This window comes from Meriones unguiculatus, chromosome 12 (genome assembly GCF_030254825.1).
Source record: "Meriones unguiculatus strain TT.TT164.6M chromosome 12, Bangor_MerUng_6.1, whole genome shotgun sequence".
NCBI classification, from domain to species: domain Eukaryota; kingdom Metazoa; phylum Chordata; class Mammalia; order Rodentia; family Muridae; genus Meriones; species Meriones unguiculatus.
The window spans coordinates 99852242-99879245 of NC_083360.1; the positions used below are offsets into that span (position 1 = coordinate 99852242).

The 27004-nt window shown below is 41.2% G+C and overlaps 2 protein-coding genes across 5 annotated transcripts in view; one reads left to right on the top strand and one right to left on the bottom strand.

Moving 5' to 3' along the window:
• Positions 1-27004, top strand: part of Cep68 (centrosomal protein 68) — a 54877-nt gene that overhangs the window by 17009 nt on the left and 10864 nt on the right. For 2 of the 4 annotated variants that reach the window (XM_021648462.2, XM_060365199.1), the window contains exons 3-7: positions 724-2232; positions 2907-3029; positions 5609-5705; positions 10442-10611; positions 11571-14461. In XM_021648462.2, coding sequence (XP_021504137.1) covers positions 724-2232; positions 2907-3029; positions 5609-5705; positions 10442-10611 — 1899 coding nt within the window. In that variant the 3' untranslated portion in view covers positions 11571-14461. Of the gene's footprint in view, positions 1-723; positions 2233-2906; positions 3030-5608; positions 5706-10441; positions 10612-11570; positions 14462-27004 lie in introns of those variants that run through there. The other 2 variants (XM_060365201.1, XM_060365200.1) reach the window with 1 other exon arrangement.
• Positions 14288-27004, bottom strand: part of Rab1a (RAB1A, member RAS oncogene family) — a 28549-nt gene continuing 15832 nt past the window's right edge. The window contains exons 2-6 of the mRNA XM_021648463.2: positions 26847-26919; positions 23898-23993; positions 18092-18187; positions 16696-16827; positions 14288-16516 (exon numbers count right to left, since the gene is read on the bottom strand). Of these exons, the coding sequence (XP_021504138.1) occupies positions 16319-16516; positions 16696-16827; positions 18092-18187; positions 23898-23993; positions 26847-26919 (595 nt within the window). The 3' untranslated portion in view covers positions 14288-16318. The remainder of the gene's footprint in view (positions 16517-16695; positions 16828-18091; positions 18188-23897; positions 23994-26846; positions 26920-27004) is intronic.

Consider the following 27004-nt stretch of genomic DNA (forward strand, 5'->3'; position numbering starts at 1 on the left):
ACTAGTGAGAGACTCTTAGTGCTTTCTCAGTGAGTCCCTAGGGAGGCTTTGCTTACTCCACAGGGCAAAGAAGTAAGGCTCACAGTTGTACTTATGGAAGGTAGTAGAAATAGGAGGTCATAACCGGATTAGCCTAGTTCCGAAGTCCTTAGGTTAGCTACCCTGTCTTCCAATGGGGTGAGTTACTCACTGAAGATTAAAACTCCAGAGTAAAGCAGATGAGGGTCCCATTTTGTCAGAGTGTACTGGCACGTGAACTGAACAGGGTGCCCCCTAGTGGAGCCTGCTGGATAGCTGGTTAATGGTGATGATGGGCTTGTTTTACTTGCCAAGACCCATAATCAAAGAGGCATTGGTTTCCAGAGTCTATATGCAGAACTGCTTTGAGTTCTCATAAAGTGAATGAGTGACTTTTGAAAAGATGGGTTAGGGCTCAGTTGCAGGAAACTTTCCAAGGTAGGATGAGTTTTGATGCTAACCACTAGAAGCAAGCACCTTGAGATCTTCCCTGAATACTTCTGGGCACATAAGCAAATCTATCTTCCTTTCTTGTTTTTCATTTTATTAGTATACATCCTTAGACCTACGTTGTTTTCATTGATATTCTTCCCCCCAAGTCCTCTGCCTCAACCTTATAAAGAAAACAGGTCTTTAAAAAAATAAATAAATAAAATAAAAAGTCTGCTTATTTTCACCAGTGTCTTTTTTCCGTTGTTATTGTAGATGGAGGAAAACAGGCTTCCTGCCTCCCAGGAGCTAATTCAGACTGTTAAAGTCCTTGGAACTATAACTGTTTGCTCAGGACATGATGCTGACAGTGAAGTTGACCAGTCTGCAGTTGATTCATCTCAGGTGCTAGGCCTTAGCCAGCAGCCTCATATCTCAGGTCTCCCTCTTCTAGCACAGTGGAAGTGCACAGGGAACCCCGTTGCTCCTCAGCTCTCTAGCAGAAGCATCTCTGCCTCTTCAGTGGGCAGTAGTCTCCAGGATCACCAGGAGAAGGCAGAGCCTCAGAGTGGCTCCTTTGCTAACACGTCCTCTCAGGAGTTGACTGTACCACAGGCAGCCCCTTCCGTGATGGAGATAGGGCCTCAGCTCCAGTGGTCATCACAGCCTGTAGCCTCTGGCAGTGATGTTGCAGGCCTGGGTAAGAGACAACTCTCCTTTCAAGCAGAGTACTGGGCCTGTGTACTGCCAGATTCTCTGCCTCCTTCCCCTAACCGCCAGTCCCCACTCTGGAACCCGAATAAGGAGTATGAAGATCTACTTGACTATACTTACCCACTGAGGCCTGGGCCTCAGCTCCCAAAGCAACTTGCAAGTCATGTGCAGACTGACCCTGTGATGCAAGACTCAGGTGTAGATCTGGACAGTTTCTCTGTCTCCCCAGCAAGTACTCTCAAGTCACTCACTAATGTCTCCCACAGTTGCTCATCAGCAGAAGTGCCTGCTCTGCCATTTTCTGGAGCCAGAGAGCCATGTCTTAAGCGCTGTCCCTTGGGAGTATCCCAGAAACAGGGTGGCATAAGCTTGGCATCCTGGAACCAGCTTGCATCGACTCCTAGAGCCCCAGGGACTGAGGATGCTTCTTGGGGGAACAGAGAAGCAGCCATGAGGGGCACAAAGGACTGTCCACCAGTAGGCAAGAACCTCAGTGTTGGCTCTCCTCAGCTGAGGACAAAGGAGAGAGAGCAGTCCTTTCCCACACTGGCGAGGGAGAAGAAAGCCAGCCAGAACACTGGGCATCCCACCTATGTGAAGCCTGGATGGACAGCAGAAGAGGAGATGGAAAGTGATGATGAGTACCTTGCTCTGCCCACAAGACTGACTCAGGTTTCTAGTTTGGTATCCTACTTAGGTGCCATTCCGACATTTGTGAACCTACCCACTGGGGCTGCTGAGGAGCACAGTTCATTGGAAGTCTCAGACAGTGATAGACCAGCTTCCCCTACAGTGGATTCCAGCCAAACACAGCATCCTTCTGGGGCTGCCTTTCAAGGCCCTGCAGGCCAGAAACACTGCTTCATGCACTCTATCGCGCCCCAGGACTCCACAGGCAAAAGTAGTCTGATGGGTAGTCAAGCCCTCAGGGTCTCTTCTGGACTGCTGAAAACTCAACCCTCCTTGCAAGCTGCGCAGGACAGGTGGTCATTCTCAGAGCAAATTGCTGGAGGGAAGCTTCCCAGGAAAGCAGGAGAGTGGGAAAAAGCTTCCCTGGTGCAGTGTGTGCAGGTAAAGATGCTCAGCATGGAGAAGCTTCTGGAAGAAGAGGTCTTTCCCCAGCCTACCAACAGCATGTCTGAGCACCCCCAGCACACATGACCCCAAAATAAGGGCATTCTCCTTTAATGATGGCAAGAAAATGGCATAGAAATTGAGTAATGTGTAGCACCAATATCCTGTGTGCTTTGGTGACACAAAGTTGATATACACGGGGGTTTGTTTTTGTTTTTACTTTTACTGTAGCTCAGGTAGTTCTAATTCACTCGTTCATCAAGTATCTGCTTTTCTGCACAGAAAGTTTAGTGGTTGGTAATGGTCTTAGTTCCTTTCGTAGCTCCATTCTCACCTTCAGGACTGTGTATTCTAAGCCTGTTTTTGGTATTACATCTGGCTGAGGGGAGACACAACCAAGTATGACATTCATTGTTCTGGCAGAGGAAGGTCTGGAGTTACAGGGTAGAGGTGGAAACAAATGACCCTATGAATGAAATGAAAGAAAACTTTAGAAAGATACCTATATGCCAAAATGCTGATATTTTTAGCCTCCAGACAAGGAATATAGCTGTTCATTCAGTGGTACCATGTGGATTTGTTGTTTTTGTTGTTGTACTGGGCTCTGAGCATGCTAGGCAGACTTCATCACTGAGCTCAGCCCAGCCCACCATGTGTTCTTGTCTCCACAGACATTTTGCTGTCAGCTAGAAGAGCTGATCTGCTGGTTGTATAATGTCACGGATGTTGCTGAGCTCAGTACTCCATCGAGGTCCAGTCTTACAGGCCTCAAGTCCTCTCTGCAGCTTTACCGGGTAATATGTGGTCCTGGCTTGTTCACCCACAGAAACTGTAACTAAATTTCACTTTTACAAAATAAAGTCTCAAGTAACTGGAATCTTGTAGCTCAGTTGACTATCTGAATATAATCAAGATGCCCTTTTCAACTTCTCGGTGTTGAACACTGTAAAATATGAGTTAACTTTCAAGCAAGATAGAAGAGAATTGTGTTTGTTTAGAATCAGAAATACTTTAGAGTTTGCATGGTACTTTGGCAGATATCTCAGGGTTAGGCTTATAGGCTGTGATTTATAGATACTAGTCACATATGATAATTCAGTTAAGGCAGTTGTGCCACAATGTGCAGCAGCTACTACACCATGCAGTGCAGACACAGAGCATATCACCTTCGCCAAAAAGTTCTTCTGAACTGTATTGGTGTTTATGGAACTGAGCTGAAACTACTCAGTCAAGGCACAGATGGGGCCATGTGATAGAACAGTTATGCTAAATTTACCTCAAAATCTGACACCATTTTGTGTCTGTGTTTAGAATGGAGGGTTTGATTTTATATTTGTTATTAAGGTCTTGTTTCACATCTGTGTGTTTTAGTTAACTTGATACTGAAAGTATACTGAGTTAGAGGCTACCTTGGTGAACTTTGGCTGATTTTAGTCATGTGTTGGTGGGCAGTGGTGGCCCAGGCTTGCTGCTAGTGTGCTGGGAAGGGAGGGACACAGGTCTTTGTCATCTAACCTTCAGCAGCAGAGGGTCAGACTCACTTCTGCTTACTCAGTCTGCCACCTAGTTCTGACTCAGCATCATGGGGACGGGCCTCATCTGGAGGGGAGGGCTTTTGTTTTCTGCTTGGAATAAACTAAAATATAGTGCGCGTTAGCTAGCTGTCCTGCCCTGGTAGGAATGCTGTTAGATACAGTGTAGAGACAGAGTCGAGCTTAAGTTTGGAGAGGGAGGCTGAATCTGAAGTTTCTCTCTGTTCAGCCACAGTGTGCCTAGGGAGTGCACCCAGGGAGTCCCAGGGAGAGAAAGCGCTCTGTCTGACTTACTTCAGCAGCCTTTCCTGACCTTGCTGAACACGTCAGATAGATTTACTCCACTCTCCATTTTAGCCCTCATAACACCCTCTCTGTGACTCAAGTTCAGGCTAGCCAGCTGCAACCATCTTACATTGTGGATAGCTAAGATCTGAGCCAGGAGTTATTCCTGCATATTTGTCAAGCTTAGGCCTCTTGTGTGGACACAGCTACATCAGTGAGAAGACACTTCTGACACTTTCCTCAGAATGCTGCATGGCTTATGAGTTCTCCTCGCTCTAAGACTTGAGTGCTCAGATTCATGTGTGCTCACATTTTAGCTGTGAGCATCCTGTGTAGAATACAGAAGAATTAAAAAAAAAAAAAAGTGTTGGCAAAGGAATACTTTGTTGAAGACAGGAAAACAAATCCAAGAGTAAAATTAGTACCATCAAAATATTATACAGAAGTTTGTCCCATATCATGGGTTTAATTTTATACAATACTTTCTTTCTCATCCTAGAACTCACTTTGTAGACCAGGCTTGCCTTGAACTCACAGAAATCCACCTGCCTCTGTCTCTAAAGTGCTAGGATTAAAGGGCATGTGCCACCATCTTTCAGCCAATTTTATACATTTTTTTTTTTTAATTCTTAATGGCTAAAGAAGGATTTTTAAAAAGCAGTTTACAACTGAAAGTGATGGTACTTTCCTTTAATCTCAGCACTGAAGAAACAGGCAGGCAAAGCTCTGTGAGTTTGTGGCCAGCCCCAGTCTAAATAGTGAGTTTAAGAGCAGCCAGGACTACATAATGAGACCCTAATTTTAAAGAAAATAAGAATAAAAATTAAAAAAGTGGGCTGGATAGATGGCTCAGAGGTTAGCACTGTCTGCTCTTCCAGAGGTCCTCAGTGTAATTCCCAGCAAACGCATGGCTGTCGCAACCATCAAATGAGATCTGGTGCCCTCTTCTGGCATGCAGGTAACATTCAGACAGGACACTATGCATAATAAATAGTAGCTGTGAGGGGAAACCTGCTTGGCATGAGTTCTTGGGAAAATAGCAGCTACCCTGATGACAAGGTGTTGCATAGAGGCCTGCAAAGGGACATAAAGGTGGAGGCCACAACTCTGCTTAGTGCTATAGTGACAAACTGCTACTTGTCATTCTTACCTACCATGTTCATTGTAACGGTGTAATTTATCTTATCCCATACCTCTGAATCGCAGAACACCACAAAGTATACAAAATGGAATCCCCTGCTCCAACCTGTTCAAAGCCAGCCACTTCTGGGGGAAAAAAAATCTTCTGTTGAACTGGGCTTGATCCTAGCACTAGGAAGGATATAAGGAGGACACTATAAGACCAGCCTGAGCTAAACAAGACGACCCTGTCACAAAAAAACAAAAACAATGAGTGTATTTTCTATGGGCTCAAAGAAGCTGCCACTAAACTAGAACACTGAGGAGTCTTCTATGTCAGAGAAGACATAGAATAACACAGTGTATAGTGTTGGTTTTAGATGGATGGCGTCTACAGGCAATATATTGAAACTTCTTTTCTTTTCCTGATGTCTAAGCAATTTAAGAAAGATGTGGATGAACATCAGTCCCTGACAGACAGTGTCTTGGAGAAGGGAGAGATTCTTCTTCAGTGCCTGTTGGATAATACCCCAGGTGGGTAACCGAGAGCAGCCTTGTTTGGTTATGTTTACTAACATATAATGTACTTCCCTGTAGGTCCAGTGTGATACAGATGTTCACTGTATGTGGCTATGAACTGGAACATGTCTTTCCACTGAGTGTGTTAAAGCAGCCCTTAGGAATTCAACCCATTTACCTACTAGTGAATTTTAATATGAAATCTGAATTAGTCAACATAGAATTAAAGATGAAGAGCCTGACACGTTTAATCCCAGCACTTGGATGTGGATGGTGTCTTAAATTTCTGGCTAGCCTGGTCTAATAGTTCCAGGCCCGCTTCCACTTGGGCTACATAGTGTGAGACCCTAACTTAAAAAAAAAAAGGAATAAATAAATAAGGGTGGCAACCAAATAGAACTACCCAGGAGCTGGAGAGTAGGCTTAGCTGCTGTGAGCACTGTAACGTCAGCCCCAGGGCACCAAGTGGGAAGGAATGTGCACATGCGCACACACACACACACAACTAAAAATAAGCTACTTTAAACCAGCCAGTATTAACAGCAGTTGAATTTAAATGTGGTGGCACTCTTTATTTTCTCAGTGTAGAGTTCTTATCAGCTTCAACTGACAGGAGTTTTCAGATTGTTTTAATTTAGAATCCCATTTCCCACTTGAATTCCATCTCACCTAGAGATGTGATTACAGCACCTACAGAGATGAGAGTGCAACTGCCTCTTCAACACACTGCTTTCGTTCTCCTTGACACAGCAGTAGTGGGGTTTCTAGGTCATCCTGTCACTTGTAGTCTTGTGAGGACCTCCATACTGCTTCCTACCTACCAGCAATGTGTAAGACTTCCCTTTTCTGTCATCTTTGCTGTCATTTTTGTCTGTTTCATACTGGCCATTTTGCTCCACCCCTCACACCCCTAAGACAGGGTTTCTCTGTATATCCCTGGCTGCCTTAGAACTCATTATGTAGACTAGGCTGACCTTAAACCCAGAGATCCACCTGCCTATGCCTTCCAAATTCTGGGACTAAAGGTGTGCGCCACTGCCACCACCACCACCACCCAGCTTTATACCAGCCACTTTAACCGAGATCACTTATCACTGTAGTTTTCTCTCCCTCGTGGTTAACAATACTGAGTATTTTTCATAGATTTGTTGGCCTTTTCTAATGTCTTCTGAAGTATCAAGGTCATTCAACCATTTTTTTTTCATCAGATGGCTATTAATAGTAACACTAGTAGTTGTTTTTGTTTTTTTGCCCAGAATGGGCAATTTTCATATTTATTTAATTTTATTGTTTGTTTTGGTTTTCAAGATAGGGTTTTCCTATGTAACCGAGCCCTGACTGCCCTGAAACATGCTCTGTAGACCACCGCCTGCCTCTGCCTGGGATTAAAGGCATGTGCCACCATGCCCGGAAGTTTTGTTTTTTGTTGCTTGGCTCATTATATAGGTCAGGCTGGCCTTACCTGCAAGGGTTCTCCTGCCTTTACTTTCAGTCCTGGGATTACAGGCTTATGCCACCACACCTGTAATTTGATTTTGTGAGACAGGGTCTCCTAGCTCCTGGTAGCATTGTGTTTATTTGCATTTGTATTTATTATGTAGGTTCCAGAAATCAAAGTTCGGTCATCAGGCTTGGCAACAACACCTCAGATGGTTGTGCTGCCTATAATGCCTTTTGTTTGAGACAGGGTCTCACTATGTAGCTCTTACTGTCCTGGAACTCACTAGGTAGACCAGATTGGTCTTGAACTCAAGAGATCCACCTGCCTCTGCCTCCCATGTGCTAGGATTAAAGGTGTATGCCACCATGCCTGATGCCCTTTTTTTTTTTTTTTAAGATTTATTTTAAGTATATACATATCTGTGTGAGGGTGTAAGGCTTATGAGCACAGGTGCCCTTGGAGGCTAGGACATCAGATCACCTAGAGCTAAAGCTGGATATAAGTAGCCCAATGCTACTCAGATCCTCTGGAAGAGCTGTATGTGATCCTAATCACTGATCCGCCTCCAGCCCTCTGCATATCTGTCTATATTTTCTTGAGGTGTTTTCTTCTAAATGTGTATGTTCGTGTGTCTGAATGTGTATATGTGTACCACATGCAAGCAAGAACGTGTGGAAGTCAGAAGAGGCTTTTGGATCCCCAGGAGCTGGAGTTAAAGGTTGTGAACCTCCAGGTAGGTGTTAGGAACCAAAGCTGAGCATTCTCCAAGAGCAGTAAGTGTTCTCCAGGCTTGAGGTTTTTTTGTTGTTGTTTGTTTGTTTGAATACACTGCTGAGAGACCAAATCCAGGGCCTTGAGCATATAAGATAGATGGCTACCACTCTGCCTTGCTCTTCCAGTTTCAAATGTAGCCAGTGCTTTGCTCTTCTGTTGCAAGAAAACATGCACACTGCCTAGGAGAGTCCCACGAAAGAACACTTGCTGGCTCCTTACATCACTGTTCCTCCAGACCCATGTAGGAGAGCTGTGGGCATAAAAGCCTGTTATAAGTCAGGCACCAAACCTACAAGAAATACATTCTCTTCTAAAAAAATTTTTTTTTTCTAATGTAGCATGGGAGTCTCCTTCCATGCTCAGTGCCGCATATCCTTAAAGTCTTGAATTAATGGGCACCCAAAGTGGCCACTAATGGCTTGAAGAGTCCAGTTATATTATGCCTCAGTTCCAGAGAAAGATAGGATTTTCACAGGAATTAAATGGTGTAAACACAGCCATGATGAACCTTTTGAGACGTGATGGCCAGACACCACCTAAAAAAGTGTTATAAAACAAGGTTTTTCAGGCTTGGTGGCACCTCTTTGTTGTAGGGGTGTTCCTTGCATTACAAGATGTTTTGTAACACAAAAGCCCTCAAACCGCAACAATGCTGACACCCTAAAACATTTCCAGGCAGTGCCGGTTGTATCTTGGGGAAAGTGAACACATGGAAAGGTTTCAATGGAAAGCAACCACTCACAGGTCTCCACAGCAGTGTGGACTGGTGAGCTCTATGATTCCCCTGCTTCTCTGAAGGCCTGTTTAGAAACTCCTCCACTGTTCTCTTACATCGGATTTTAGGGGTTGCTTTTGTGGGTAAGCCTTAATGGTTTTGTTTTTGTTGTTCTGTGTGTGTGCACCTGTGCCATACCATGTGTGTGGAGGTCAGGTGATAACCTGTGGAGGTAGTTCTCTCCCACCCTCACACGTTTTAAAGATTGAATTCAGGTTGCCAAGCTTGCATACCTTAACTCACTAAGCCATCTCACCAGCCCAGAGTTTTAGGTTTTATATTAGGGCAGAAACTTGGAGTAGCAAGCTTTACTGCTTCTGAATAGACTGGCGTTTACCAAACATGTTTAGCATGGGGCTCCGGAAACTTCCAGCTGCTGTCCTAGCGTCTGAAGGTACAGGGCAGGAGCAGGAAAAACTCAGTGTAGGCCCTCTCTTTTCAGAAGCCTCCTAAATCGGTTTTGACTTTCTCTTGGAAATAAATCCATTAATATTTAAATGAGTAAGCCAGCAAGAATACTCCACTTTGTCCTACTCTAAGAGACTCAGTTTACTGGCCAGACAAGGCTTTTGGTTTGCTTTGAGTCTCAGACTTTTTCAGATTGGTACTCTAACCCCTCCCAGCCTCCTGGAATAATTGGAGAGTTTAGCAGTTTTGTTCAAGTCTCAGGTTCACTACCCCCTACTTCCTCTTCCCAGAAGCATCCTGCTTTCTCAGAGCCTGCCTTTTCGCTTGGCTACAAATGTAACTTAGGAGTGTGACTGAGGCTTGCCCTTATGTCAGCACCATGCCAAAAGCATTTTGACAGGCTGGCTTTTTTTTTTTTTTACACCCAACTGCTTATAAGTCTTGTGCCTAAAATTCATGGGAATTAAACCAAATGAGGCCCCATATGTATATGTTAATTAAAGCATACAAAAATCACACCAGGAAAACAAACCCATCTCACTCCCTTTCTAGCATGACCTGTTGACAGTAAAGTTTCACGTAAAGGGCCCCCAGAATTCCACCAAAACACAGGAACAGAGCTTGGCTCAGCCACCCTGACAGTATTCCTCTGCCACCAGCTCTCAAGAGTTGTTAGGACAGCACTTTGCCCTGATGTGGCTTCCTAACAGGCTGCACTCAACACACCCAGCCTGGTGTTCCTTCCTTCCCTTCCTGCCCCATCTAGTCCACATTGTGAGCAGAACAAAGGCTTCCCCTTTCTTATCCTCTGCTGGCAGATGTTGCCCTCTGGCAGGAAGTTAGGGAGCATTTAGCGCAGCTGATAAAGCATAGGAAGCAAGCAGCTTTTGTGTTTAACAAAAGAAAACAGCCTGCCATTTGTGAGTACTCTAACCCTAACACATCTTTTCTGATCTGTAGGACTGACTGAATCTTAACCTAGTCTCATTCCATTTCTCTAATTTGGACCCTAATCTCCCTTACTCCCCAAAGTCCACAAGCTTCCCCAAAACACTATTTAAGCCCTTGGGAGCATCACTGTTTAAAAAAAAAGTGTAGATGGACTGGGAACATGGTTCAGTTGGTAAAAAGCTTGCCTAGCTTGCATAAAAATTTGGCTTCAGTCCCCAGAACTGCATAAATGAGTGTAGTGTGGTGGTGTATACTGTAGCAAAAGTTCAAGGTCATACTCAGCTAGGAAGCAGGTGAGAGGTCAGCCTGAGCTACTCTGAGACCCTGCTGGGGTAGGGGAGGAGGCACTGTGATAACACTGTGGTCCTATCTGAGCAAACCTTTTTATAACTTGACCATTAGTTTTAAAGGATGTCCTTGAGAGGATCGCAAAACAGTCTGGAGAGCTGGAGAACCATGCAGATCACCTCTATGACTCTATCTTAGCCTCTTTGGACATGCTGGCTGGCTGCACCCTCATCCCTGACAACAGGCCTACAGCAGCAAAAGAACACCCTCATGAACAACTTTAAGTAAGTAGAAAAACCCAAGAAAACAACTTGTCCAACCAGTGTGCTAATTAGGGCACAACACTGTCCTAGTAAATGGTTATTTCTTAAGACACTTAGCTGGAGTAATAGTCATTGAGCCAAATGTAATGCTGAAGGAAGATTGCCCATGGTACTGAAGGAGTCACTGTGCCTGTCAGGAATATGGGTCTTCCTGTGGTGAAACTCACTTTGGCTCCACTGTCTGTTTTCAAGTCCTTGCTGAGGAGCATCTGTGTTCTCTTTACCTCTGCTGACACACACAGACAACAGCAGTAATCCTTACCGTGCTATTTTCACACAGGTACACTTCCAGTGTAGGGCCATGATCAGACTGCCCCTGTCCTGTAGGCTCTTCTCACCCAACTCATTTAGCACCTATCTCCTATCTTTTACAAAAACCCTGCTACCTGCCAGCTCTCTTACTCCCCACAGAGGTTCTTTGCAAGTCTCCCATACCACATCATTCCTCAAAGACTGGGGGATGGCACATGTTAGAGACTTAACAAGTACTACTTGTTACGCACAACTTTCATCTTACCTCATAGAAAGTCAAACTGGGAATGAATGATAGGAAAGAGGCCAAGAGAAAAGGAGGGTTACTGCCTACCCTAGGATCTCTGCTACCTAGCACTTCAGAATCCCACAATTCTACTGTACTGTTCTAGAACTTGTTCTTATAAAATGTTTATCACGTAAGATAACTCAGCATATGCTGGAAACTAGTCAAGAGCAGGGACTCCAGGAGGGTGAAGGCAGTGGTGGTGCAGACCTGTATCTCAGCCCTCTGGAGGCTGAAGCAAGAGGGTTCAAACCTAGAAGCCAGCCGAGGCCATGTACCAAGACCATCTTTAGCGACTAGTAAGAGCAGTAGTGAATGGGCATTGGCGTTTGCGTCATCACTCTTCTGCAGCCGCCTGTAACCCTGCTGCTTTCCATTTCAGGTGTCACCCCGGGCAGAGTGGATTATCACCACCTAAGTTGGCCTTGGGAAGAAAACTCAAGAACCCCTTGTAAGGGCCATTTAATAGTTAAGGCAGGGGAGGAAAACTCAACTGTAACATATTTGCTTTACTTGCCTTCTCACTCTGAAGGCTTCTTGAGTTACAATGAATCCTTCCAAACAAAGGCTTTCCTTCTGGTGCTTCCCTACCAAAAATAAGTGGCTTTATAATTTTTGGGGGTGGGTTTATGTACCCCTTCTGTTTAAAAAAATAGCAGATAAAATGTGTTGAGGCCATTTACAGAAAGCTGCTCAAGAAAGAAGGTTCCAAGTACTTGGGATTCTCAGGCATACACAGGGATGGTATCTGAGAGAGTGAAAAAGTTAGTGGCCAAACCTGTGGATCTTTTCCTAAACTGAAGTTGAGTTTTTTGAAGACCTATTAGCCCTTAGTCTACAGTAGGTCAGTAGAACCTCTAGAGTCCTTTGGACAGCACTAGATCAGTTAGTTGCCATCTTTAGTGGTTAGTCTCTGCTTTCTTCATTAACTATTTCATCAGAAGTTGGAGGTCTGCCATCATGTTCTGAAGTGCAAACTTTTGCTTATCTCTGGGCCACTCAATCCTCTTTCCCCTGGAAAACTAGTGAGAGGAAGGGAATGGAACAGCCACACAGTCTGATCTTTACAGAAATTAAAGCAGCCTATGGTGATGAAAAAAGGGACATTCTTTGTTGCTTGGGAGTTAAAAGTAGTGCCTTGTCAGGAAGAAAATTCTATGGATCAGTTGCTCAAAATACCATTTACAGATATTGAAGGAAAGTGATTGTATGCTGGTTACCACAAATTCCACAAAGTATCAAAGATAGGTTTTTCAGCTTAAGAACAGAAAAAAATAAAGATTTGCTATTTAGATAAGCATGGTATAATCCTAGCATTAATCCTAGCATTTGGGATTATATCTTTGAGTTTGAGGCTAGCCTGGTTTATAATGATTAGAGTTCCAGGCTGCCAGGGCTAGATGATGAGAAATATTAGCTGATTGGTAAGTATATATAAAATACATAAAATAAAAGTATTTTCACATGCCTGCTGCTATACAGTATGACTTAATGTAATGTTTATGAGCATGATCCAAAATAAAGGATTTTGGTTTGATTTGGTTTTTAAAGACAGGGTTTCTCTGTGTAGCCCTGGCTGTCCTGAAACTCCCTCTGTAGACCAGGCTGGCCTCAAACTCAGAGATCCACCTGCCACTGCATCCTGAGTGCTGGGATTAAAGATATGTGCCACGGGTGCCCAGTTCAAATTAAAGTTTCCTGATTCTGACATCTCTAAGCTTATTGTACACCGTGCATAATGTGCTTTCAAAAGGGAAAAAAAATGCTTTTCTACCAAATGATTAACAGTTTTATATGTAAAAAATCCTATAAAACAGAGTTAGTTAAAAGTTAGTACATCTTACCTCTTTGATGTGGCTTTAAACTGCCTTCCCACCAGTATGCTAGAGGAACCCTCAAGGAATAAAACCCATTTAATAGGCATGGAAGTCAGTTAACACAAAACCTGAACATGGCAGAACCTTACAGAAAAGAGCTAGCCAGCTGCACCAACTGAATGCAGAATAGGGCACACATGTTCTTCTTCATGTGTAATTACAATCGCTTCAACTGACAAATGTTTTGGAATTCACTGTTTCCCAACTTGCTGAACATGGTCTATGCTTTTGTTCATCCTCTTTGTAACAAAAAGATACTCTTTTGTAACTAAAGAATGCAAACTCTGACCTTGACTGTGAATGCCATTTAGGAATACCAACACAATTGTTCATTACATTTTCTGCCATGTGTTAAGAAGTTTGAGTTGAAATTGTCATCAACCTAGGATGACACCAGCATTTCTATGTGCAAATGTGGCCAGGGTGGATTCAAATAGCCATATCAGAATTTATAAATGGTCCCTTAAAGCTCGTTGAGTTCACAGTGAAGTAGCACTATCACTAAACTCTGGCACAAAACAAGAGGTTTCAAACACAGGCTGTTTTGAAACTTAGATGGAACCCAAAAGAAGCATGATGGTGACAGGTATGCTGGAATCGCCACTTATATGTCTGGGGAGACTTCAAGTGTGCACTGGAAATCAGCAGTGAGCCTGGTGTCTATTCGTTAGGGATTCCCAGCCATGGTCACTGAGTAGGATGCTCTTCATTATGCAAGTTACTGTATGGCAGTCATTCTTCTTAAAAAAAAATATATCAAGGGACAGTTTTCTATTATGTGAACAAATTAGAACTCCCAAAACTCTTGAAATGTTTTTACTTGAAAAATAGGATACTTTTCCCTCCAAAACTGCAATTAATTGGCACATGCATAAAAGGAAATAGTGAAGTATACTGAAATGGTGTGGTAAGCCCTAATCTTGCTGCTGGTGGGGAAAGAACACTAGAATTTTACAAAGTCTGTAAATATGTTCATATTAAAAATAAATTCATATAATGTTTTCCGCTAACAAAGAATAAGCTGACAGCTTGAACGTTTGCTGTGTAAATGTAAAGTACATGGCATCACTTCGTCTATATCATTTAGTTATGATAGAAAAGTTTACAAACCAACAGCAACAAAAGGTAAAAAAAAAAAAAAAAGTTGACCCATTACTGGTGACTTCAGGAATTTCCAGTTGCCTTATTTTATAGAAGGATGAATAGACCCAACAAGCACATCTATAATACAAAGTAAACTATGATTTTTATTGTGAAATTCTCATAGATGGAAAATTAAATTGAATATTTATTCTGTCCATTTTTCATTTTACAATTATCTCACCACTTATTTTTGTACCATGTATTTCAATTGTCTGTTTAGTGAAAAATAAAGAAACCTGTAATTTTTGGCTTACTTTTAGTTTAATATTTTATCATTAAAGAGCCCATAATAAAATGTGTTGTCAACAGCCACATCCTAAGCCCCCAATTGAAGAATGTTTGCTGCTTAAACCAAAGGAAACAATCTCTGACCTTTGTCACCTTAAAATGCTAGTGTCTGCAAGAGACTTTACTTCCCACAGCAAGACAAAAGCAAAGTCTAGGATCTCAAAGGTCCTAGTTAACAAAACTTTCACACATGCAAAATTTTCACCGAAATAAATATATTATTTCCTCTCATCATTCCCATCTAGCGTTAATGTATTCAGTTAATTGGGGGAGGGGGGTATAATTTCTACAATTAGGGCAATCAACATTTCCTGCTTTCTATTCTAATGCTTAAAACTCTTCCTCCAACATGAGTTATACAATTGGAAAGAATAAAAAGTTGACACCTGGAAGTAGAGGCAGGAGGATCACAAGTTCAAGGCCATCCTTAATTACAAGAGAATTTGAGGCCTCTTGAGTTATGTGAGACACTGTCTCAAAAAAATGGGTGCAGTCTGAGTAGCACATGCCTTTAAGCCCAGCACTTGGTAGGAAAAGGCAGGTGATTTCTGTGAGGGGCCAGCCTGTACTACATATTTAAGTTTCAGGCCAGCCAGGGCTACGTAGTGAGACCCTGCCTCAAAGAAAAAAAAAAAAGCCAAGCATGGTGGTGCACGCCTTTAATCTCAGCGCTGAGGCAGAGACAGGCGAGTCCCTGAGTTCAAGGCCAGCCTGGTCTACAGAGCAAGTTCCAGGGCAGCCAGGGTTACACAGAGAATCCCTGTCTCCAAAAGCAAAATAGGGGGGGAGGGTTGAAAAGGGATGTGTCTGACTCACAGCATGGAAGAAACACCAGCACGTATTACCAGATGACTGCCTGTGAGGAAGCATGTACTGCTGTCTCTACCACAGATGCATGAAAAAAGTGTTGCCAGTGAAGCCACTTAATGTTTTTGGGGCTGGAGATGAAACGCTAGGAAGCAGACATTCTAATCATAGTTTGAGCTCCTTCAACCAATGAAGTTGGTTAAGTCTACACAGCACAGAGCTTCTCTAGGTCACTCATAAGATCTATTACTAGAAAGCAAATACTGGGTGCTGTGCTGTAAGATAGGTCTATAGTGCCCTTGCTGCACACACAAATGGCTGTTGAGTATAATAATGCAAAGCTCTATTTCCCTTTAACCATAAGAATTAAAACAATACTTATCACCATACAGTTTGATATTACTTCCAATAAGTACAATATTTATTAAACATATCTTCAGTTTTGTTACATAGTGTGCAACAAATTACAATATTCTGCAGCCACAAATTATATGCAGAGTATGAAGAAACTATTAATCAGATAGTGTAATCTTTCCATTTATAACTCTACAAGGAAGAACTAGCAAATCAGATCTTACATATAACATCTCACTAAACTTTATGCATGGAAACTTGACAGACACTGGTTGTGCTGTTTGATACAAAATGGCTGAACTTCATCTTCAGAAGACTAAACCCAACATCTAAACATGCCAATATAAACATCAAAACAAAATATATTCTAACCAACCACGGGAAACAATCTGGTATCAGGAAAGCAACAAGGATTACACACATTATTTTATAAACCAGCACACAAAGGTTTAAAACAGTTCTGAAAATGAAGTTAGCTGTCTTGAGTCAAGGGAATAAAAAAAAAAGTCAGTATTGACCATTTACAATCTCTGACCTTTGTGGAAACGGTAAGAATCTGTTGTAGTGCAGCTACATACAGTACAATTCAGGCAATTTTGTTTTTTTTCACTTGGGTTCAGATTGCGAATTCATTGCTGTGAGAAAAGGACGGAGGCAAATTTTAGCAGCAACCTCCACCTGATTGCTTGACTGGAGTGCTCTGGATTTTAACATTGGACTTCTCTGCACCACCAGCTGTTGCTCCAGGGCCCATTCGCTTTTTAATCTCAGCTGCCATCGTCATGAAAGACTGTTCTACATTCGTTGCATTCTTAGCACTGGTTTCCAAAAATGGAATTCCAAGGGAATCTGCAAATTCCTGAGAGAGTAATAGGGCACAATGAACACTAGAAAATTTTTCTTAGTATGTTACTGCCTTTTGAGATGGAAATGAAAGACTAAGTTTACTGGCTTTTAGAGGTTGAGGCAGTCTTGACCACTGTATATCTCCTATTCCCATAACTAACATTCAGTTTCAAAGTCAAACCCCATACATACCTTTGCTGTTGTGTAGTCTACTACTTTCTTTGTGGTCAGGTCACATTTGTTCCCTACCAACAACTTGTTGACATTTTCACTGGCATAGCGATCTATCTCCTGCAGCCACTGTTTAACATTATTGAAGGACTCCTAAAAAAACATATATATATATATATATGATGATGTAAGTCTGGATACTCAACTGATAAACAGCTTCTGAGGCAACTGTGGCCATAACTACAGTGCAAGAAAAGAAACTAATATATGACAATGTACATCTAATGAATGATATGGAGGACTGGAAAGCTTGAAGTAAAAATAGCCTATTTGGAAGGGGAAATAGTTTAATGACAGGCAAATCCAATTTTAAATTGAAATTTTAAAATATTGACAAGACCTAGTTTCTGAAATTTGATACAGTTCTGGTTTATGAGCTGGTTACAGTTGCACAGCTTTAATCCCAGCACTAGGGAGGCAGCGGCAAACTTGGGTTCCCAGCCAGCTCAGTCTAAAAAGCCAGTTGTAGGTCAGCCAGGACTACATAGTAAGATCCTGACTTAAAAAGCAAAACAAAAACCTGAAGAACAGCAGTAAGTTCTACTACTATCAAAAAGATACTGTTTGGCCTGGGGTGCAGCTCAGTGGCTGACAATTGGCCTGGTATGCAAAAAGCCCCAAGCTTAAACCTCCTACAAGATACGGGGTAGGGAGAAAGGTAGTAAATATAATGATTTGGTGAGGTTTATTTTCCCCCTTTTGTTGTTGTTGCTTGGTTTTTCATCTAAAAATTTTACAGTAGGCCAGTCATGGTGGCAAAGAATACCTTTAGTCCTAGTGCTTGGGGATAGAGGCAGTGGGATCTCTTGAGTTCAAGGTCAGCTTTGTGCAGGACAGGCAGGGCTACACAGAGAGAGAGAGACTGTCCCAAAAAAAAAAAAAATTAAGGTAGCAGACTTGGCATGTTTAAAATTAACAAGTTCTGTCTGATTTGGGTATCTGCTTTTTTGAGGTGAGATCCTGTCTGAGCCTCCTAAGTAGCTGAACTACAAGCACATGACATCATGGTAATATAGCTTTTTTTCCCCCATATTCATATTCACCCATCTTTTACTAATAATGGCATTAATTTAAATGCCTTAAGTTATCTCCAAATTAACTATAATTCAGGTAATTGGATTTAACATTTGCTACAAAAAAAAAAACTAAATTCAACTTTTTTTTCCTCTAATAGTAAAAATAGATCTGCTCAAAAGAAGTTACAAGGCGATCAAAAGCATTCAAGAGCAGCCTGTCTACAAAGCAAGTTCCAGGTCAGCCAGAACTACACAATGAGAATGAGTCAAAAATCTACACATATACATAAAAAGTAACTTCCTGCTTTGTTTATAACACACAGTGTTCTCTAGGAACTTACCTGATCTGTCACATCATACACAACTATGATGCCATGGGCTCCTCTGTAGTAACTGGAAGTGATTGTTCGAAATCTTTCCTGGCCTGCTGTGTCCCACTATTATAGAAAACAATCAGGGGAGGCAAACATCCATTAAAACAGGCTTGGGGGAAGTACAGGAGAAAACTGTAGATTATTAGGATTTGAAACGCCAATAGTATTTAATGCTTACATTATTAAATTGCATTGCAACTATCATATGTTAAAGTCCAGAAGAGAAGATAATGCTTACAGTGTATAGCAGGTGATACTGATACCCAAATTCTAGATTCTCTGAGAACGGAAGCTATGCTAGGCAGTTGGTGAAAAATAAGAGTCCAGAGCCCACAGCCTATCCTTCCTGGCTGCAGCCACTCATCCCAGACCAGGCTCTGCCATGCTCTCATGTGACAAGGAGGTGTACTTCATTAAGTGAGAGACCTCACTGGGCAAGAACCAGCACTGACCTGCCTGAACTCTTAGGAATAGGAAAAGGGGCCATGAGCTGCATTCAGGCTAGCCCTACTGCTGTGACTTAGCCATGTTTGACCCAAAGGCTTTGGCAAGGTAGAGCAGCAAGCCACCTTTTCCAGTAGACCCAGGTTTTGGAAAACCTCCCCACCCACCTACCCCCCCCCCCGAGAATACAGGGACCAGTTGACAGGGTTGGGAAAAGTGATCCAAAGACCTATGAACAGAAAATACATAACGCAAAACACACTGTCTACTGTATTTCACAACACCAAACAGCAATATCTGTCAGAATAGCATTTATCCATTCCAAGTAGGTACTATCTTAAATCTGAGCAAAAATAATGTAATTAAAGAAGTTTCTAAACACCTTTAAAATAAAACTCAGCCAGGTGTAGTGGTGCATGCCTTTAGTCCCAGCACTCAGGGAAGCAGAGACAGGTGAATTGCTGTGAGTTCAAAGCCTGGTCTACAAAGCAAGAACAGGATAGCCAAGAATACACAGAGAAACCCTGTCTTAAAAACAACAAAACACCCCCTTTTTTTTTTTTTAAGTGGGGAAGGGGCCTAAAGAGATGGCTTAATGGTTAAGAGTATATACTGGTCTTCCAGAGGACCACATTAAGTGGTTTATGACTGCCTATAACTCCAGCTTCAAAGGCATCCCATGCCTCTGGTTTCTTCAGGCACATGCATTCATATACCCATATTTAATAATTTAAAATGGTTTTTTTTTTTATGGGAAAAGGCAGGCAAGATAGCTCAGCACAAGCTTTGCAAACCTCACAACCTGAGATTGATCCCTGAAATCCATGATAAAAGGGAAAAAAACTATCAAAAGTTGACCTATGGCCAAGTGTGGTGGTTCATGCCTATAATCCCAGCACAGGGGAGGCAAAGGCAGGTGGAGCTCTCTGGGCTCAAGAATAGCCTTATCTATAGAGCAAGTTCCAGGACATCTAGGCTAGACAATGAGAGATCCTCTTTCAAAACTAAAAGAAGTTGCCCTCCACAGATGTGCAATGTAAGAGCCCAAACTCAGACATCACACACATGATAATAAGGCTTTTTAATTTTGTTTTTATTCTTTTGGTTTTTCAGGAGAGGGTTTCTGTATAGTCCTGGCTGTCCTGAAACTCATTTTGTAGAGCAGGTGGCCTCAAAATGCTGGGATCAAAGGCATTTGTCATGATGCCTGGCTGGTAATTCTTTTTTTCAAGACAGGGTTTTTCTGTGTAGCCTTGACTATCCTGGACTCACTTTGTAGACCAAGTTGGACTCAAACTCACAGAGATCCACCTGCCTCTACCTCCCGGAGTGCTGGGATTACAGGCGTGTGCCACTGTGCCCAACTTGTGATAATTCTTAATAAGTTTTTTAAAGACAAAAAATATGTAACTCATTTTAAGGACACCTTACCGTTTAGGGACACACACAAACTGTGCATTTGGAGACATGTGAGGACTTGTATTGGACATTAATGTTAACTCTTTTTAGGTATGTTAATGTGTAATAGAGAATAAAATGCACATGTATTATTCTCTAGTAAATGTCAGGTTTTTGTAAAACTGGGCATGGCAGTACATAACTGTAGTCCCAGCAGCAGTCAGAAAACAGAAGCAGAATTACCACAAGTTCAAAGCCAGTCAAGGCTACCAGTAAGCCTGTCTCAAAACAACCCTGGAAGAAAGCATCCAGGTGTGGTGGCAAACTTAACCCCAGCACTTGGGAGGTGGAGGCAGGTAGATCTCTGTGATATTAAGGCCAGCCTGGTCTACAAAGCAGGTTCCGGGACAGCCAGGGCTACACAGAGAAACCCAATCTTGGAAAAGCAAAAAAAAAAAAAGAAAAAAAATACAACCAATGCTGGCTTCATTCCTTTTTTTTTGGTCTAAAATGAGACTGGAACCTAAGACTCTGACATCTACTCTTACCACTAAGGAACTTGATGATGTCCTCTAGAATCTTCCAACCTTATCAGTATGCCCCAATTGCTCAATGCTACAATCGCTAATTTTGATGAGCACCCACCCATCACTACTAAACATAAAAAGTGAAAGGAAAAGAGCATTTAGGAGAATACACAAAGCCCAGCAAGTTGAAATGCAGTAAGATAAAAACACAATTTTGCATTTGAATTTTTATGACATCAATTCACAGAAGTCAGTCTGTCTTTCCCCATCTCTGTCCCTTCCTCTCCCGCAGGAAGCACACACATGTGCATCTTTTCTTTTGTTGTGTATGAATAGTATGTACATGTGGAGATGAGGCGGAAGTCTTCCTGGATTACACCCCACCTTATTCACTGAGGCAAGATCTTTCAGTTGAACCCAGAGCTCACTAATGTGGCTCTCAGAGCTATTTATCCCTTGCTCCAGGGATCCACTGTCTCTGCCTTCCACAGACTGAAATTACAGGTGGGTCTCCACACCTATATAAGCATTTTCATGGATGAATTCTGGTCCTCACATTTACAAGTACTTTACCTACTGAACCATTTCCCCCAGCCCATATATACCCTTTACACACATGTTCCCCAAATTAAAAACAAGCAAAGTTAAATGTTAATACATTGACTACTAAAGAATGCAGTTACTGCAACAGCAAATCTAAACTCATCTATTCTTTTATATTCTTCAGTAGACTAACAATAAGCATAAGTCCCTGAGGTCCAAGAAAGGAATTTTATTTTATTTTATGTATCTGAGTGTTTTGCCTGCATGTATACATGCATACCTGTGGCCACAAACAAGAAGAAGGTATTGGCTCTCATGGAGCTGAAATTACAGTGTGTTGCAGCATGGGTGCTAGGAATTGAACCCCCAGTACTCTTAACACTGCACTGAGCTATCTCTTTACACCCAAAGGGACAAAATTTTAAATAAATTAATTTAGAGGGAGGGCTGAAGAGATGACTCAGCAGTTAAGAGAACTGGCTGCAGTTCCAGAGGGCCCAGGTTCAATTCCCAGCACCAACATGGCAGCTTACAACTGCCTTGGATCCAAACTCCTCATATAGACATACAGAATCCAAAATCCTCACATAGACATACAGATAAAAGACCAATAAAAATAAATTAAAAAAAAGAGATTAATTCAGAGAAGTTTATCTTGCATATTGTATTGTACTGTATTTTAGGAATCCCTTTTTAGAAAAGGTACTTGAAAATGCAAGACTAACACAAACCCAAAAGGTTCTAAAAACAATCCCAAAAAGGAATGATCAACTATACAGGAGGAAGGCTGTGATCATATCAATACGAAGGGCAGATGCCAACAGAGAAGGAATTAACCTGATTCACACAGCTTCAAAATGCAGAGGAATTTGATAGAAGGTACCAGCCCAACATAAAAAATGGATAGCTAGAAGCATTTGTAAATGGAAGCTGCTTTTTAAAATGGTGAATTTCCCAAATATGTTTACATAACAATACCTGATAAGGAAGGAAATTCCTGTTTTTCAACAGACCAACTGAGAACAACCTGCAAGATCCTTTCTAAAGGAAGTGACAAAATTAAAATATTTCAAATACATAAATCCTGTAGAGACAAATTACCATATATGCCATTGATACCTAGGCGGCAGGGTTGAGTGGATCTTTTCGACAATAGTGTTTACTCCTTGCCTGCATTGGGCATATCACAGAACCCGTGGATATATTGTCTCCAAGGTCACAAAGGTAAACGCACACAGCAAGAACCATGTGATTCTCAAAACTACCTCATAAACTAGTAAAGCAGGAAACAGGGCTGGGGCTGGGGCTGAGCAAACTGTTAATTCTTCTAAGACAACATCAAAAGGCCTGGCACACCCCAGTAACCCCAGAACAAGAGAGGCAGAGGCTGGCAAATCTCTCGAGTTCAAGGCCAGACTAGTCTACAGATAGAGTTCTAGGATAGCCAGGGCTATACAAAGAAACCCTGCCTCAAAAAAAAAAAAAAAAGAGAGAGAGAGAAAAAAAGAAAAGAAACACCAAAACCAAAATAGTAATTTTGACTCAAAATTCAGAACTTCAACTAAAATCCACACCCAATTCCATGAAAAGAGCAATGATTAGTCTTCAATATTACTTCACGCTAAGCCTGTTCTATATAATACATTTGACCTTTTAAAAGTAAAACCTAACTTAAAAAAAGCAAAAATAAAACAAAAAACTACTTACTGTCTGTGTCTGCCTGTCTGTGTACATGCCTGTGTGTCCTGTGAGTGTATGATGATACTCATACTTGGCATAAACATGGAGGTAAGAGGATATCTTGTATGAGCTGTTCTCTCCTATGACCACACAAGTCTTGGGAATGGAACTCAGGTCATCAGCCTTAATTGACACTGAGCACCTTTACCTGCTGATCGATCATACTGACCCCATGATTACTTTTTTTTAATATATATATATATATATATATATATATATATATATATATATATATATATTTTATTTTTAGATCACAGACAAGCTGAAAGAACCCAGACCCATACTAAAGAGATTTATAAACATTTAATTGGAGGTGGGGAGAAAGATAGATAAGGTGCTTAAGGGACACATGTTGAAGATGGAGAACTATAGATCACTTTAAGCAAATAATGAATTTAATCAGCATCCATTTTTTAAGAACAAAACAAGCATATTAGAGCTTCCAATAAAATTCTGTGCTTCTACAGGTGAATACAGTTAGAAAGAAAGAAAGAAATGCCTGTAAGACTAAACAGTAAACAGCTGTCTTTAAAGCATGTGATAAGAGCCTCCACTCAGTACAGTTGGAGACAAACAGAAGATGCCAAGTAAACACACTGTGAGGCAAGTAAAGCTCAAACTTCTGACTTAACTGGAAAAAGGGACCAGGCCAAAGTCTGACTTAATATGATTATTAAGTCTGTTTTAATTAATAGTTAAGTCTATTTTACAAATAGATTTCAACAAGAAAGATCTGGAACACAGGTCCATGTTAACAGGGCAGACTTAGCACATGGAAGACCTTGGGTTCAATCCATGACACAGGTGATGAACAAGAGGAAAAAAAAAAAAGGGAATTTCAGTAAGCAAACCTGGGAAATGGCTTTCAGTCTAAAAACTATCATCAATGTATGACTTTTAAGAAACTTTATGTTTAGCGGGGCAGTGGTAGCACATGCCATTAATCCCATCACTTGGGAGGCAAAAGCAGGCAATCTCTCTGAGTTTGAGGCCAGCCAGGTCTACAAAGGGAGTCCAGGACAGCCAAAGCTACAGAGAAACTTTATGTTCAACTTTGTTAGCATAGTAAATAGATATAAATACACTGTACATTTACCAAAACAATTTCCAAGGTCACTTACGATCTGAAGCTTGATTGTTTTCCCATCTAACTCTATAGTTCGTATCTTGAAATCCACACCAATTGTGCTGATGTAGCTTTCCGTGTACGTATCATCCTGAAGGAACAGTTAATGAAATCAATATTCACAGAATATAAAGTTTACTTGCATTATAGTCAAAGATTATAAACGAAGTTTTTAACATCTGACCCCATCTTGCTCTCTGCTCTGATTCCAAAGTAACAATCAGTTAGAAAGTTTCTTTTTACTTTGAGATATTTTTCAAGTGTTTAATTTTTGCATACATCTCTTGGTAAATTCTTCACATATGTCAGGAAAAGATGTTGTAATCATCAGAGCTTCCTCACCCAGATACATAAGTCTTCCTAACTGTCAGTCAGCTCTTGCTCTTCAAACATCCAATTCATTGACAAAACAATGCTCATTTCCTTTTCCTCTAAGGAATGTATTTCTAAATTTGTTTTACATCCTGGTTAAGATTTTAAATTGAAATTTAATGCATATAAGAATCCCTCTTTTAGCCTTTAATCCCAGAGGCAGAGGCAGGCAGATTGTTGTGAATTGGAGGCTAGCCTGGTCTAGCAAGTCCAGGATAGCCAGGGCTACACAGAGAAACTCTTGCCTTGAAGAAAAAAAAAAAAAAAAAGAACCCTTTTAGTGCACAGCTCAGTGGTTTTTAGTAAACACACACACTTGTACAATTATCAGCATTATTTAATTCCAGAATATTTCACTACCCCAAAAGGACTCTGTACTCATTGACGGTTACCACTTCCTTCTCCTTCTGAGTATGCACCACCAAACTACTGACTCTCCCTGGAACTTTGTATGGGAACATTTCACAGTCATGAAGTTATTAGAAGTGGTTTTCTTTCACTTATATTTTTCAGTGCTCAACTATATTGCAGCATGTATGAGCATTTCATTCTTTTCTTTTTAACAGGGTCTTGCCAGGTAGCTCATGCTAGCCTCAAACATGAGCCTCCTACCTCAGACTTTAGAACACTGGGATTACAGGCATGCCCCATTTTACTCAGATTAATACTTGTTTATTTGTTTGTTTTTTAAAATATTGCTTTGTTAAGTTGGGCATGGCAGCACACATTTTTAATTGCAGTACCCAGAAAGGGATAGGCAGGTCTCTGAGAATTCAAGGCCAGCCTGGTCTACAATAGTGAATTCAACAAAAGGTACGTAACTAGTGAGAACCTGTCTGAAACAAAGAAAAAAAGAAGTATGTATGTAGACATGTACATGCCATAGTACACCCACATGGAAGCCAAATGACAATCTCTGACAGTCAGCTTTCTCCTTTCACCATGTCAGTCCTGGGGACAAGCTCAGGTCATCAGGCTTGGCAGCAGGCACTTTTACCTCTGATTCATTTCACCAATCCTACTTCATTTTTTCAAAACTACATCCTTTTTCACAGCTAAATAAAATCCCATTGACACACTTTATTAATAAAAGAATTGGGTAGTTTCCACTTGGGAGTCATTATAATCATGCATGGTCATTTCGTATCATGTTTCACTTTGGTACATGCCAGCAGTCTCAGTACTTGGGAGGCCCAGGGAGAAAGATCACTGAAAATCTGAGGCCATCCTGGTCTAGGGAATTAAAGGCCAGACAGGGATACATAGTGGGGCTCTACCTCAAATAAAACAACTCATGAGGACCCTTAAGATGACTCAGAGAATAAAAGTGCCTGCCACCAAGCCTAATGGCTTGAGTTCAACCCCTGGAACTCAAAAGGAAAAGAAGGGAACCAACTCCTGCCAGTTGTCTGCTGATCTTCACAAGTGCTATTGTGTTCATGTACACTCCCACCCCATGAAAACATACACATAAAAACAAGTAACTGTTTTCAAAGAAGCTCTCATAAAAAAAAAAAAAAAAAAAAAAAGAAGGAAGGATGGAGGGAGGGAGGAAGAAGGAAGGAAGGAAGGAAAAGAGAGAGAGAAAGAAGAGAAAGAAAGAAAGAAAGAAAGAAAGAAAGAAAGAAAGAGAAAGAAAGAAAGAAAGAAAAGAAAGAAAGAAAAAAGAAAGAAAGAAAAAGAAAGAAAGAAAGAGAGAATTCAGGAATGGAGAAACTAATCATCACCAACTGTAGAGCAACACCTAGAACGTATTCATCAAACAAAGATGGACCTCTATTTAGTCAAGCCACACCTAGTAAGAGCAGCACTGACAAACTCAACTGTCTGTGACAAACTGTTAGCCAATATGGTGGCCACTAGGCCCAAGTGGCTTATTAAATGAGGAACTACAATTTAAAAATCTTTTTCAATTTTTGGTTAATTTAAAGTAAAAAAGCTACAGACAGCTAGGTTACCACAGCTCTAGAGCTTAATCTGAGTTCCAGAATGTATGTGTCACCATGAACACACATAACATGAAAATGTGACAGCATTTCTGCCTGATGATAACATTTCTCTTTACTCTTTTAAAACATGGCTTGAGTATTTCTTCTCATCTCACTTTCAATACATGCCAAATACCCCACCTTACTCTCCACCTACATCAGAATCAATCAGATTTCTCCAAAGAACATTAGACACTAACTTTATCATCACACTTCACTGCTTCACTCAGTCTCTTTCTTGCCCTTCTTTTCTTTCTTTCTTACTGTTTATCTTTTGAACTGACTTCAAGGCAAAAGTGATGCCCCTCGTTTACCTCCCAAGTAGAGAGATTACAGGCATGTACTACCACAACAAGCTTTCCCTTCAATTTTTTTTAAAAACAACATTTATTTAATAGTCTAAGATACCACTGCAGAGGGGTGTTGTTTGGGAGCCCTTAGATATGTAACTCTGAAAGAAGTAACTCATTCTACATAAAATTGTTTTATTTTTGTCAAACTAAAAACAACAACAAAGAAATCACTGTACTAATTGCACAACTAAGCATACCATTGTTTGTAACAAGTATTTTAATTCAACTTACTGCAAACCTAAGGAGGAGGCAAGACTTTCCAACCCCAGAGTCACCAATCAGAAGTAACTTGAATAAATAATCACTGTAAAAAGAGAAGGAAAATCACATTAATAAAAAGCATGTTGTAAGTTCCACAAGAAAACAGAGCTAACAACCAATGGCTTGTT